The sequence below is a fragment of the Myxocyprinus asiaticus genome, chromosome 31, assembly GCF_019703515.2.
Source record: "Myxocyprinus asiaticus isolate MX2 ecotype Aquarium Trade chromosome 31, UBuf_Myxa_2, whole genome shotgun sequence".
In the NCBI taxonomy this organism is placed as follows: Eukaryota; Metazoa; Chordata; class Actinopteri; order Cypriniformes; family Catostomidae; genus Myxocyprinus; species Myxocyprinus asiaticus.
Genome location: NC_059374.1, coordinates 864,265 through 878,788, shown reverse-complemented (window position 1 = coordinate 878,788; position 14,524 = coordinate 864,265). Strand labels below are relative to the sequence as shown.

At 38.5% G+C, this 14,524-nt stretch overlaps 1 protein-coding gene across 1 annotated transcript; it reads right to left on the bottom strand.

Moving 5' to 3' along the window:
- Positions 1-1,170: 1,170 nt before the first annotated feature.
- Positions 1,171-2,545, bottom strand: trim59 (tripartite motif containing 59). Its single transcript, XM_051665230.1, is given in 3 exon segments — positions 1,171-2,166; positions 2,169-2,299; positions 2,302-2,545. Coding segments are annotated over 3 exon segments (804 nt in total). The 3' UTR covers positions 1,171-1,737.
- Between the last annotated feature and the right edge of the window lie 11,979 nt (positions 2,546-14,524).

Here is a 14,524-nt window from a genome sequence, read left to right as displayed (position 1 = left end):
GTACTCAATTGTGAAAGCTTTGCACAGTAAGCAGTTAAAATTATTCAAAGTGCAAATAAAAGTGCTCTCAGTGAATCGCTTTAGTAACGCGAAGTATAAAACACAAGAGAATGTACAGCGAACAGAAAGATGTCATTTCTGCACAAACTGATTTAAAAACAACATGAGTTCTGACAATAAAATGAGTTTAAGGGCGGGACAGTTAATTTTTCCAACCAATGGCAGCCAGTTGGAACTGTTTGGTCATTATGTTAATCCATTTGATGCTGCAGAAATGACACTTTAAAACTAGTTCACGTCAACACACTGAAGGATACTGATTTAGATGAGCAGGTGTTGTTGGTCATAACTAGTCTAAAACAATGTGGTTGACACTTGATACAAAGGCTAATATCTGCTACAGTGCCAGCAATGTAAACGTGAAGGCATAATGGGTAATGTAGTTGACTTCTGTATTCCTGTTGATCATCACAGACTGTTGTTTTATAAATCACATGATTTAGAATGGATTGAAAAAACTGTTCTATACTGATGGACATACAGCGTCATTAAAATAAATCTTGATCATTGGATAAAATCTGTATCAAACATGCGCATACAGTGTTTAGACAACATTATTGACACCTGTTTATCACCTTGTGGAAAGGATGCACTTGATGTCCATTTATCCTTATAAAACCTGTCTGATGGGATCTGGTGGACAAAACGCAGCCTAATTATAAACAGGTCCCTTAATGACTAGACTAGACTCGAATATGAACACGATACTTTTGGACATTCCTGGTAAATTAAATTGAGACTATCAATGTATCGTCAGATATTAGACACCAGCAGATTGTTTAAAAAGTCAATGATCAGGGCGATTATTTCCAGTCATCAAACCCATCGGAGAATCATCCTACAACTCGTGCTGTATGTGAATGAAAATGTCTCGTGTGGGACTATTCTGAATTGGATTTGTAAGCTTTTCTCTTCAGAATTTCACCAGGTGGAACTATTGTTAACTAATTTTATTGCTTACCTAAAGCTCCACACAGCAGGAATAAGATGAGCTTGCTAGTTATTCTAAACCATGGAAGACATGTAGAGACATAAATAATAGCTTCTTCTATTTCTTTCAAAGTTGTGTAATTAATCATCAGTGATTTGAAACAAGGTAGCGTTAAAAAAAAAAAAAAAAAAAGCAGTAACAGCAGATGTTGATCTAAATAATTGGGTAACGAAACAAATTTTGTATCGGTATCTCTCTAAATGAAAAATTGGTTCTGCTCAACTATTCTTACTGAAATTGTGGAACTCGTTCATAAAACCATTGTTGCGTTCAATTCAATTTACGCAAAGAATAGACATTTGTTTTGCTCCCGTTGCACGAATAAGGCCCAGCAGCAGCAGTTCAACACTAGTGTAGTGTTTGGAGAAAGGTAAGCAGATGTTAACAGGTGTTTTCTCCTAAAGTCAAAATAGAAGAGCATAACATCATGTTGATGTTCTGTAGCAGACAGAGAAGGAACTTCCCCATGTCATGAAGTTCACTGGAAACATTTTCAGCTATATGACTGACTCCTGACAGAACGGAGAACCCAAGAGTGCTTCCACCCATCGGGTTCAAACACAGAGCCGTCGTATCAGCACGAGCAGCATCAGGACTAATGCTGAAGATGGACCAAGATGCCAGAACCAGGTCTGACTTGTAGAGCGAGTGCCGTTCATCGAGCACACCTGAGTGCGACAGGTAATTTATGGAAGCGGGCCGTCTCTGACCCCACTGATCATCACACGTGCCCAGTGTTCCTCGAAGAACTGCTCTGCTCGCGGTGTGATGTGAAGACAGGGAACCTCGGGTAATGTTTTCTGACTCAACGCATTCACGCGCTCCCTCAGCTGATGCACCTTCTCCAGGTAAACCAACGGACAGTCTTCTCTCTCAATACTGGAGCTGAGAGAGATCAGGTCGCTCTGTTCTTCCTGCATGTCCTTCAGCTGCTCAATGTGTGGGTTGTATGCACGTGCCAGCAGCACGCTCACACCGTCCAGAGCCTGAAGGAACTGCTCCTTCTTCTGGGCGAGAATGAGATCGAGGCCCTGAAAGAAGTGCAATACCACCTCACGGTCATTCTGAACGAGCTCTTCGCTCCGAAGCTTCTCCTGCTGTGGACGCTCCGTCAGACCGCGCACACTTCCCAGCGCTTACCTCTCAAAGGCTCCAGAAGATGGGTCTGCACAGCATGCTCCATGTACGCCATCTGCAGGTCGTCGATGGCGTAACCTTGATGCTGCCCGATTGTGAGGCAGAAGCCACGCTGGCACGCAGACAGACATTGACAGGAAGCGCGTCCATGCCGTTGGTTGGCAGCTCTACCACTCTGCAGCAGTGAGGGCATTTGAGTGGCAGGCAGAGGGGACGCCAGATGGAGAAATTAATGGAGACCTGCAGAACATTGTCCAGACAGCCCTTACAGAAGGTGTGAGAACATGACAACACTCGTGGGTCAGTAAACAGACAGTAACACACGGAACACGTCAGATTGTCCTCCAGGTTATCCATGACACAACATAAAATCACAGAACTTCCTTAAAAAAAAAAAAAAAAAAAAAAAAAAAGAGGCAGAAGGGTCTTTGACAAATAAGGTCATCTAAGGTGATAGAGAAATCTTTTAAAACTTTGCGCCAAACCCAAACTTTAATTTAATGATCATGTAATGCCAAATGTTCTTTGTCGTTGTGGAACCAAGAGATCCACAAGTAATGTTTCAATCTTCTATTGGTAACACGTCCACTGGTCATGAGGATTCGCAGGTCAGAGTTCACCAATCTTGAACTTTTGATATGCAGCCAGAACCCCTCTACCAAGAGGGAGCCTACAAGGTTACCAAAAGAAAGCATAACGCAGCGGTACACTAGCAAGACAACAAGGGGCCGTTCTTTATGAATGGATGTCTATGGAGGAGATGCTTTCCCATGCTGAATAAACTGCTTTTGTGAGGGAACAGCTCATAATTTAATGAACTGACTGCCTGTCTACTAATCTTCAACATGTTTTACACTAAACAATCCTTTTGGAGTGGACTATATGTGGAGTTTATGAAGATAAAACTACTGTTTTATTGGGGAAGTCACAGACGATTTTTCGGTTTACGGCGCTCCACATTCATTTGTATAGTATCAGCAAACAGTGATTTTATCGTAACACACTAGTTGACACTTAAGCTCTCTTCAATGATAACAACCTCAACGGTTCTATCTCAGCATAGAAGAACCTCTGATGCAACGTAGTTTAAAAATTCTTCGCAAGAGATTTCGTTTCTGGTCTCCAGTGTTCGACTGTGTTTGAATGGATTGTGAAGTGTAGTGTGAATGCCCCTTAACTCTATTTCTGAGAAGAGCATAGAATGAAGAAACACAGGACTTGTGGTTTTAATTGGAAAGACCTAAAATAACGAGTGAAAGGGAGAAATTTGGAACAGAAATATTGTATGATTTTATACATTATAATAGCTATTCAGAGTTCTAAAAAACAACAGTGTGAATGTAAAATGGAGCAATACTAAAGCTGACCAAAAAGAGACATTTTTAGTATTATTTAGACATATTTGAATGTTTTCATATTATTCATAAGTTTTTAAAGCCTTAAAAGGAAATCTTAAAACATCTTAAGTTTATAAGGATTCCAAAGATGAATAAAATTACTTTTTTATTATTTGTATGACAATTCATCGTCATAAAATCGCAAAAGCTCTAAAACAGACAATTAACCCCTAAAACTCTGGTGCATTTTTGTGCTGCCGCCAGCAATTTTTTAAACTCAAATATATAAGCTCACCATTCACATGAAGTCTTTTTATTCCACTAGAGGGCAGCAAGCTCTAGAAAAAAATATTTTTTTCTCTATCACATTCCACCACAATATACAGATCTGAAATGTAGGTGGCGCTCTAACACATTTTAGTCCTCACAGATGTGCTCGTCCATTGACATTCAGTCTAATTTTCAGTTCAAGCACCACCCCCAGTGTTTCACTGAATATCTCGGCCTCTGAGTGGACTACAACCTCAATCAATGAGACTTAATTTGTTTGAATGTTTCTGTATTTGAAGGACAAGGATTTATTTTCAAAATGTCAGGTTGGGGCAAGTTGTCTTTGGCCAAAACTGCTTTTGACAAATGAAATTGTAATTACTGATTTCTATAAATATACATATAATAGCCAATGTTTCACGGTACCTTTTCTATTATAGTTTGTTTACTGTGTAAATTTAGCCTATAATTGTCTGTTTAAATGCCGATTGCATCCCAAGAGTGGGGTAAGTTGTCACATAAGCGTAACGTGTGTTCAATGAACTGGTTCTTATATAAAATGTGCATCTTGTATGTGTACATGTATAAGATGTATGTACTGGATATATTTGCCTAAAAGTGTGAGTACAGAGTAAAATATCTTTAGTCATATGTATTTAAGAGACGCAAATGTTAAATAAATAATATAAGGTAACACTTTTAACATGAAAAACTCTGACAGAGTTCTCCTGACATGTTTAGCATGTTCATAATCAGGAACACTATCGATTAAAAACGTTGTTATAAAAACGCAAATACAGAAATAAACTCACCGTAGAACAAAACACTGTGCGCACTCCACAGACAACACCAGACGCGCATGCGCTGCACGCATGCTTTCGACCAATCACAGCTCTCGTTTCAACACTTGCTCAGTGCAACAGACGTGACGCCTTGAGACATGAAATGTGATTGGTGGAAAGTTGTTGAAAAGCGCATTACCGTCTCAGCGGTTTCTATGTACTCACCTGAAGCAAAGTCCCTTTCCAGGCCAGTCAGTCCACTCGGCGGGCACCTTCCTAATAAAAGTACAACTCCAGTGTACTTAAATAGGGAAAGACCGAAATCTCCAAAAAGGTTGTTCAAGATTACATATTTCAAATCAGCAGTAAAACCTGCCAACAAATGGTATCAAATTGTACGAATGTTCGTTATTTTTTACGTGCGTTTCCCAAAACTGCACTTAATACATCATCGTGTGAGTACCGGGGTGGTTCTAGACCATTTTACCAGGGGGTGGGGCAGGTGTGCTTGTAGGGGGGGCAACTGTGCCCTCTACACACATATATACATCATTTGCGGTTTTAATACTTATAGACATGCAATTTCTTAAAGACAACCCAAGATTCACCAAATTTGAGTGAAAAATTGTACAATTTTAATTTGAAAACATTAACAAATAGGCTCATGACAAATGTTTCAATTAGTCAATACACCCTAACATTCTGGTTTTACCCACAAACTTTAAGCCATGTTGCCATGCTGTTCTTTAGAATGACTAATGCAGTAACATTCTTGTGTAGCCTATCATTCATTTGACACATCAAAAGGTTAGACTTTAATCAGCATGTACAGGTCTTGTAAATGGTCACTATTTCCTTTAAGATTCTATTAAGATTTTTGTGTGCCTCTCCCTTGTGATTGGTGTGTTAAGTATTTGATTGATAAATGGTGTTCATAAAGAGGACGTTGTGTTTGTTTTCTTCTGTGTAAACTATTTGGTGCTTCTTTTGCAAGAGAAACAGCAGGATAAACTCTGCAGCTTTGTTCTCTCTCTCCCGGTTATTTACGGTTTGTTTTTTATTTTTGCGCCTGAACCCAACAGTACCAATATTAATCTGTATATATTATTAGGTTGAAGTGCATTGATGTGGTGAGCTTTGTGTATAAGAGCCTTTCTCACTGAAGTCATTTATTTGGGCTTCAGTGGGGTGCTTTATAAGGGTTCCAGTATTCTATTTGAAAGTGTATTCATTATAAATTCGTCATTGCAGGTGCAGTGTGGCCCTGTATAACGCTAGCTGCTGTTTCTTCATACCTGTTTCTTTTCTGTACAGTCATCTGTTCCTGTGTGCCGTTTCATGTGTTGCACTACATTCGTCTTGTTTCTGCATTGTACAGTGCAAAACATTAAAAACAGTAGGGGAAAATACCTCATTATAAATAACAAGTGTGTTCTGTATGTTGTTCCAGAAATGAAAACCTGACAGATACACACAAAAAATATTTTATAATGAATGCTTGCCAAATAAAAGCATAAGACTGCAACATAACAAAATGTGGAACAAATGAAGGGGTCTGAATACACTGTACATTTCCCCATGAAAGGCACATTAATATGGAGCGACAGAAATGGGGGTGTGACTTTATTGCATGAGAGGTGTCACTTTACTCAAAGCTGATTGGTTTAGTGAAAAAGTCATTAAAATAGTCAACATAGCATTACAACTTTAAAGCTGCAATACAGATTTTATGGTAAAAAAATGTATTACATAAAAAAAATCTGAGTTCAAAACGGTGTTCTTGCCATACCCCGATTCAGTACGGTAAGCCTACAGTAATGACTTATATTTTGAGCTATCGGGCCAGATTTGGTGGAAAATCAAAGGCTTAAATCGTTCGTCCTTGTGTTTACATCAGAAATGAAAGCACAGAAAAGGAGAGGTTACTCTGTCGCATGTGTTGCAGCTGGGAAAGCGATGCTACAAGTTGTTTATAAACATGTACCGAATTGCATTTTTCTGGACGCTCACATTAAATTAACTGCCAAATTGTAATTATTAAATATGAAAATAGTAGTTAGAAATATGCAGTATAATACATTTTATACCATGGTCTATTAATATACTCAATTGTGACTGGTTGGAATGTGTGTATTAAAACAGTTTAATGCACAGGTAGTTCTAGTCAGTTTTAATCATGTTCTATATTAATGCGGCTACTCTGCTGTCCTCTGTAATGAGACATTGCGAGAGTTTTGTGCATTTTGAAACTAGCTCCGGAGGCGAATATAGTCTCAGAGCCGGGATCAACCTTCACATCACAAAACATCAAGTCATGCAATGCTGTCTTTAAATCAACTGTGAAGCACTACTGGAAACACGGAAAAGACACCAGTGTTCATCAGCTCTGTATTACCGAGTCTGGCCTGTAACTTTCCTCTTACACACCAAAAAGGCTTGGGAGGAAAGTATGGTTTGACATTCAGTTATGTTTTGCATGGAGGGGGAAGACAAGGAAACTGGGACTTATCAAATGTCTTTCACTGTCCACAAGATGATTTAAATAGCAGTATAAACAATGTAATATTGCTGCGCTGCTCATGTGCCGCACACACCCACTAGAGGTCGCCGCTTGATCACACATCGCCGACTGAAGGCTGTTTATAAAACGCAGCCTTTTCTGATTTAGTAATCACACAAGGGCACATCAATGTTCTCAATTCAATCAATCTTGCAGCATTTATGGATGTCTCAGAGGTCAATGTCTGCTGGTTTAGAGCATTTTAAATGGTTCCCCCTCATCATATAACACTTACAATGATCACATCTGGAATGCTGACCCTTGTTCATTCTGTGCCCTTTATAATTTCTGGATTGTGTATTTAAATTCAGTTTTTAAAAGTGTGTTTGTTTTCCAAAACAACTCATGTCCATTTTCCAATTATTCTAACAGTTTTTTAATTTTTAAAGATGCTGACTACCATTCCTGGAGTTAAGTTCTAATCCAGGATGTACGGAGTGACTCCAGCCAGGCTTCCAAAGCAACCACTTGGCCTGTTTGCTAGTGTGCGTAGTGTCACGTTCGTTACCTTCCTCATGGTCATATACTCACTCTCACACATCTCACTCTCGGTGGGGCGCGTGGTGATGCCGCGTTGAATAGAGTGAGCCTCCACACGTGCCAGATCTCTGCAGTAATGCACTGACCATCTCGGAAGCGGAGGCAACTGAGATTCATCACCACCCGGACTGTCCCGAGTAACTGTGCATAGTGAATTGGGAATGCCAAATTGTGGAGAAAAGGGGATACATTTAAAAATGAGATAGTCACACTACATCTCGGAATCTGATTTAGAACGGGCGTAACTCTAGATCTAACAACCTGTAGATAAAGTTAACCATTTGCACAGTAAAAATCAATGACAGCTTGAACTAATCAATGCTGGCAAGCATCCATGGTTTAAGCAGGATAATCCACCTAGCCGTGGATTATCCCTTATTATACCTTACATGAAAAACTTATGTTTTACATTTATTGTGCACAAATAATTTAGAAACAGGTCACCCAAGTAGTGTACTTTTTTGAGATGTTAACATATGAACAGGACACTGAAAATAATTACAAATCACATTACAGCGGAAAATTCAAAAATCACAATGTGGACTTTTACACAAAACACTGTGGTGAGATTAGAATATCCTGCACCACGTTCGTGCCAAACTCCCGTGAAAATATAAGCGCTCCTGTTTCACTTTAATTTAATGATCGTGTAATGGAAAAATGTTCCTGGTCATTGCGGGTTTATACCTCAACCTAACCAGATGCAACACGATAAGGTTCCAGTGACAAGCAATCTGTCCCCACATTAGACATGACATTGTGATATTCATACACTAAAATTACAGTAAAATCAGACAACAGAACAGTCAGACAAAACAGTCGGTTTATTGAATGCAACTCATTTTCTCATTGAAGCTGCATATGGGCATGCACTTTCTACTGACTCCAGCCAGGCTTCCAAAGCAACCATTATGCCCAGTTGCTAGGATGTGTAGAGTCACGTGGGTTACCTTCCTTGTGGTCACTATAAGGTGGTTCTCACTCTCGGTGGGGCGTGTGGCAAGTTGTGCCTGGATGCCGTGGCGAATAGCATAAGCCTCCGCACACAAAAGGGGAGAATAAAATCATATCCAAAAAATATAGAATGCCCTGATTAGGACAAAAACTCTGTTTAACATGGAAAAGATACCTTTTATCGAATGTCGCAGCATCACGTCACATCTGGTTAGGACACGGTGTTAGAGGAGATGCCCACTTATTTTATTTGAAGAAACAGATTTTTAAATACACACAGAATCTCTTCCTTCATGAACAATTAGGGCCCTTGGTTTATTCAGAGAGCCTTAAGCGCATGACAGTGAAGAATTTAGGACAGAAATTTCTTACTATTGCATAATAAATATAATATATTAGCTATTCAGGTTGGCTGAGTTCTAAAGACAGTGTAAATGTAAAATGGACCAATACTAATGTTAACCAAAAGGAGAGATATTTTAAGCATTTGCAATGGTTTAAATATTTTTCATGTCATAATTTTCCAAACACTTAAAAGGAAATTATATCTCCCATTTTAGGATTTCCAGTTAAATATGAATAAATTACTTGGTTTATGAAGCACACATACACTTTAAGGATGACAATCATGAAAGCCCTAAAACAGACAATAGTCAATCACAATATGTTGTTTGACAATTAATCATTAACCAAATTTCATAATCATGACAGCCTTAACTCAAAGTCAACTCTCTTTCAGGTGCCAAAGTTTCCAGGATTTAGGCCTACGGGGTTTACCGGCGCTCCATGGTCAAGATAATGAACTTGAAATACTGGATAATTTTACAGTCGAGGTTATTAAGTGATTATCACACTAGAGTCATGTTTAAACTAGAGATAGACCGATATTGATTTTTTACAACCGATACTATACCGATTATTTGTATGTTTACATGTCTGATAACCATTATGCAAAACAGCTTTTTAATTTTTCTGCTTTTGTCACAATTAAAACATTGTGGAACTTAAACGGTTTTAAATAAAACACTTTGTAAATAGTGTAATTTCACTCCATACTATTATTTATTGGAAAACAAATCTAATTTCTAAAACAAAAATAAATTCAGTAAATGGAGTGGTCCGACTCTGCACTTTATTTAAATTCTTTGCACTATTATATTGTCTTTTTTAAATAAAAGCTTTGACCAGTTAAACGATAAAAATAAACCATATTATTAAAACCTATACGAGCAGCTATTACTACTTTTGTGTAGCTTAACCTTGTGTGACCCCGTGTACATGTGTGGATGTTGTATTTTGGCTTCACTATACGCAATGCATAATTTAAATTAATTGAAACCGACTGATCTCAGTTCAGGAGACTCTGTGCCATCAGTAAACGGTTAAACTTTCGACGTACGGAGTCATGTGACAAAACAACAGGGCGGCGATCGCAGAGGAGTTTGTGTTTGGTTGAAAGTCTCTAGTCTCACAAAACGCCACACTGTTAAACACAATGACCACATTCGTGGACTGTATGCTCAGTTTCAGTTAAAATATCCAATATTCACTGAGTATTTTCACATTGAGAATCAATAGATGCATCCAAAAGCTGGAAAATGTTGCATTCAGAGGCTTTATATGGAGTTGGCATGAAAATAAAGTGTATTTCGGACAGTTCTGAGACCAGTGCAGACAGACAGCACACTGGAGGTTAAGTCATTCACTAAATTTTGATTAAAAAAATAAAGTTATATAGTTTTCCTAAAAATGTATGTCCACATATGTGGACACTGAGAAGTTGGGCTAATCAGCCGAGGAGAGGGATAAAGACAAGCCAGATGCGGCAGTTCAGGAGAGAGAGAGCCACACGCAGCTGCCATGTGTGTGTTTATGTTTGTGTCTTTTTACATTTTCATTAAATATTACTTTGATGGTTCATCTGGTTCCCACCGCCTCCTTTCCCATTTTAACCCCCCAGTCACATTTTTCCCTATTCTGATGTTTGATGTGAACATTAACTGAAGCTCCTGACCCATATCTGCATGATTTTATAATTACACTGCTGCCACACAACTGGCTGATTAGATAAATCACATGAACAAGTAGGTGTACAGGTGTACCTAATAAAGTGGCTGGTGAGCGTATGTTCAACGCCTGACCAGCATGTGTAGGGTGGAATTTCATCAGGTTGGCACAGCCGGAATGATGGCACGTACAGGTAGGCCAACGTCCTGCTGGGTTTGTGCTAAACACTGTTAGGAGTCATTAAAATGGGTAGCACAGAGTTTTTGGGCACTGCAGCTCATGTCAGGTAGTTCAGCAATTCTCATGCCTTCAGCAATGTTAGCAACACTATCCCTGAGAACAATACAACTGTCTTTGTTAATTTCCCATTCTTCAGGCATGCCAAGGAACATCTCGCTAATGTACTCTCCAGTATGTGATCCAGTCATTGCTTTAGTGTTCAGAATTACTTGCCATTTCATTGATGATCAGTGGATTCGCAGGTATGTTAGTCTCATTAGAGATTCAGCTGCACCTGTCCACGGTAGAAGCTAAGTTACAACCTGCCTTTAACCTTCTCGAATATTTTACTATAAATACTGGGGAACAGCTCTGTGCAGCAGAACTTTTCACTCTTCAGTGTATATATTGGTTCTGCAGCAGCCTTGAGTCTCTGGAAGCCTTTTTCAACCATGGAGAATGACTGGTTGTCTGTAGCAATCATCTTTGTAATAATCCTGTCAAGTGTTTTTGAGCAAACATCAGTTATCTGCCACTTTGTCTGCTTTTAAAACATTTTGGGAAGAGAAGCTTGAATGTGGCTCTTTTTTTTTTTCTCTCTTCAGCATCTCTTGGTTTCTGTGCCTCTTCAAAGACAGTTGAGTGGTAAATATTTAGATGGGTCCACAGGTTAGAGTTATTTTTTTGTTCCTTTTCATTTTGACCCCATGCTCACATTCATTTGGAATTCTTTGCAAACTGCCTCCCCTGGAAATGGCTGTGTGAAATCCATCCTTCACTCTGATTTTTTCCCCCTCCTTTCAGCCATCTGCAAACCAAAAAGGTGTTGACAAACTGTACTTGAAGTACAATTTGTCAAGTTAAATTTAATCTCTATTACATCAATAAAAAAGTTTGTCTATATAAAAAAAAAAGAAAAAGGGCAGCAACCACAGCAACAGTAATAATAATTGGCTAAATAAATTTGCAGACTAATGTGTTCAAAAGGAGAACATAAGGCAGTCTATGAACTTAATCGTCTATTTTAACTACGCTTTTAAAGGGGTTTGGTGCGGTTTATTAAGATATAGTTTGCTGGAATAAATATACATTCTCAGCAAAGTAAAAAACAGTAAATACACAGTAACAATTACAGAGTCCACCTTGAATGGCATGTTAACAGAAATATGTTTTTGTTGGTCTAGAATTGATTATAGCAGCTGCATAACTGAATACCTGCTGACAGAGTGCTATTTTTGGGGTTTTACCGAGAGCAGCACACTATCTATCTATCTGACAGCAAATGTCACGCACATTTGATCAATACTCACGGTCACCCTATCCAAATCAATTTTAGACGTTTTTTGTGATGCGTGTATTTTGCCTCATGAATTTCTATGCATTTACACAAGACTTGTACTGAAACGGTGTCAGGTAGATAAACTATTTCGCTATTAATCATCTACGTAATTACAGCTCTTTGGAACTTTAAGGTTATATAGTAAATGTTAGTATACTTTATGGAATTTAAAACAAGTGGATCTTGTTAAAAGCTTAGCAGCCAATCTATTCTGTTGGAACATGCAAAAAACCTCAACCTGGTGAGCGGCAACTTTACAAGCCAAAAGAGAATCAAACCAATTTATTTCCAATATGCGCTCATACATCACTCTTCCATTTAATTAATGTAATGTTGCATCTTTGGGACTCTGCAGGATTTTTCACTATGCGAGTTTCTTAGCGTCAAACACACACCAAGCATTTATGTAACATCTCATTTGAGCATGAATGACTGTTTCATTGAATAAGGTTAATTCAAGCAATACATGGAAAAAAAGCAAGTTACTTTACCTCTGAACACTGTTGTTCCCCCTCACACACAGATGCTGTAATGGCGGTCTTGCGTTCAAAATCCGTTTGTTTCCTCTCAAATTTGATGTTGTCATGTCTATCGTGAGTTGTGACTGACCCACCCACCTTTTTACTTTTTATTATTTGACCCTTTTTTCTTTTTTTTTTTGTCTTAATTGGGAACGACTGGTGCTGAACTATGGGGATTTCATAACACTTTAAAAACTAATTAACTGAAAATCAATAACTAACATAAATTCAGGGATGCAAAGCTATGAGTGGCGAAAAAGGTGAGCAACTCTGGTCCAGGAACATGTTCTGTGGGGATCTTTTTTTAAAGAATAAGCTAAAAGCACCAATTTTAATGATTCAAGTAAAGCAAAATAACTGCACAATTGTGCAGAGTTGGCTGCAAAAAGAAAGGCTATTTAGCTGTGGCTTGATTCAGCTTTATAAATTTGTTCAGTTTCATTTACTGATTAGTTCATTGACCACTCCTGGAGATCATTTGTGAGACAAAAACGTGTGTGAAAAACAATTTGGTGTAAAGCTGGAGCTGACGCGTCACTCCAATGTATTTGGCAGTGCTGACGCAAGTCATGTGAATGCCCCTTAATGCGTATAAATATCAGTCACTTTTACAAATGACTTCTGCCACTTTTTTTTTTTTTTTTTTTTTAATGAACAAAAGGTAGACTCACATGCCAATGCCAAAGTGAACGAAAAACATGCCCCTTTGGTTTGTTTTTAAATTGAAAAGTTTCATGAGTGCCGCTTCCAAGCCCTTCACACTCCATTCCTGTCAGACGCAGAATCACTGGGCACGCACTGCTGAAGCCAAGCATGCCTCAGGACTGCGGTTTTACAAGTATGCGATTGGCCGCTGCTGCAATTAATTACACGGGACCCCCAAAACAAAAACTCTTTGGATCTGCATGAATCACAAGAGTGACCAATTTCGGTTTCAAAATGGGGAATTTCGCTGAAAGGTGAGGAGTTTGCATCCCTGTAAAATTACAAAAATTTTGAATGTAATGTGTACTCTTGGACTTAAGTAATTAGATTACATCCACCACTGGAAAGTGGAATCCTAAAATTAGATTCCAAATTATTCAAGGTCAACAACATATCCTTGAAAATATTTATGCAGTACTCCTCCATAATTTGTTCACTCTTCAATAAAACTGGCTCAGGCTAAACCATAAACCTGCGTAACTGGATTTGATATTTGACCAAAAAGACACCAAACAGGATGTGAGGCTGTATTTTGGCAAAACTTTTGAAATGAAACTCTGACCTTGAGTCAATTACTCAAGAGACTGTGTAAAGTTTCAGGACAGTACATGTAATGATATATCCCATTATAAGCCTTTAAATTATTTTGGCTTAAATGACAATTAGGAGTGTGACTACAGACAACTTCCACAAACATCGCTCCAGCAGCATTACTTGTTTTGGTCTACTACAGTGGTTCTCAACCAGGGGGACAGGACCCACTAGGGGGCCACAGCACAGTTCCAAGGGGACCTCAAGATGACTTGATTTAAAATAAGAAATATTTAAATAAAATAATCCAACTTAATTAAAATGCTGAAAAATACTGTATGCCTACAAATTATAAACAGACTCTCTGAAACTTCTAGAATCAAAAATGATCCATGATGAATTATTTTAATCAGACGTATCTAGTTTCGGGCAAGGGGGCCTTCAAATATATTCTTGGACAGTGGGGGGCCTTGGAGTCAAAAAGGTTGAGAACCACTGTACTATTGTGGTATCATCGATTCCAGATATTGAACAGAGTTGTGGAAAGGTGAAAAAAAGGCACCAAAAGTGA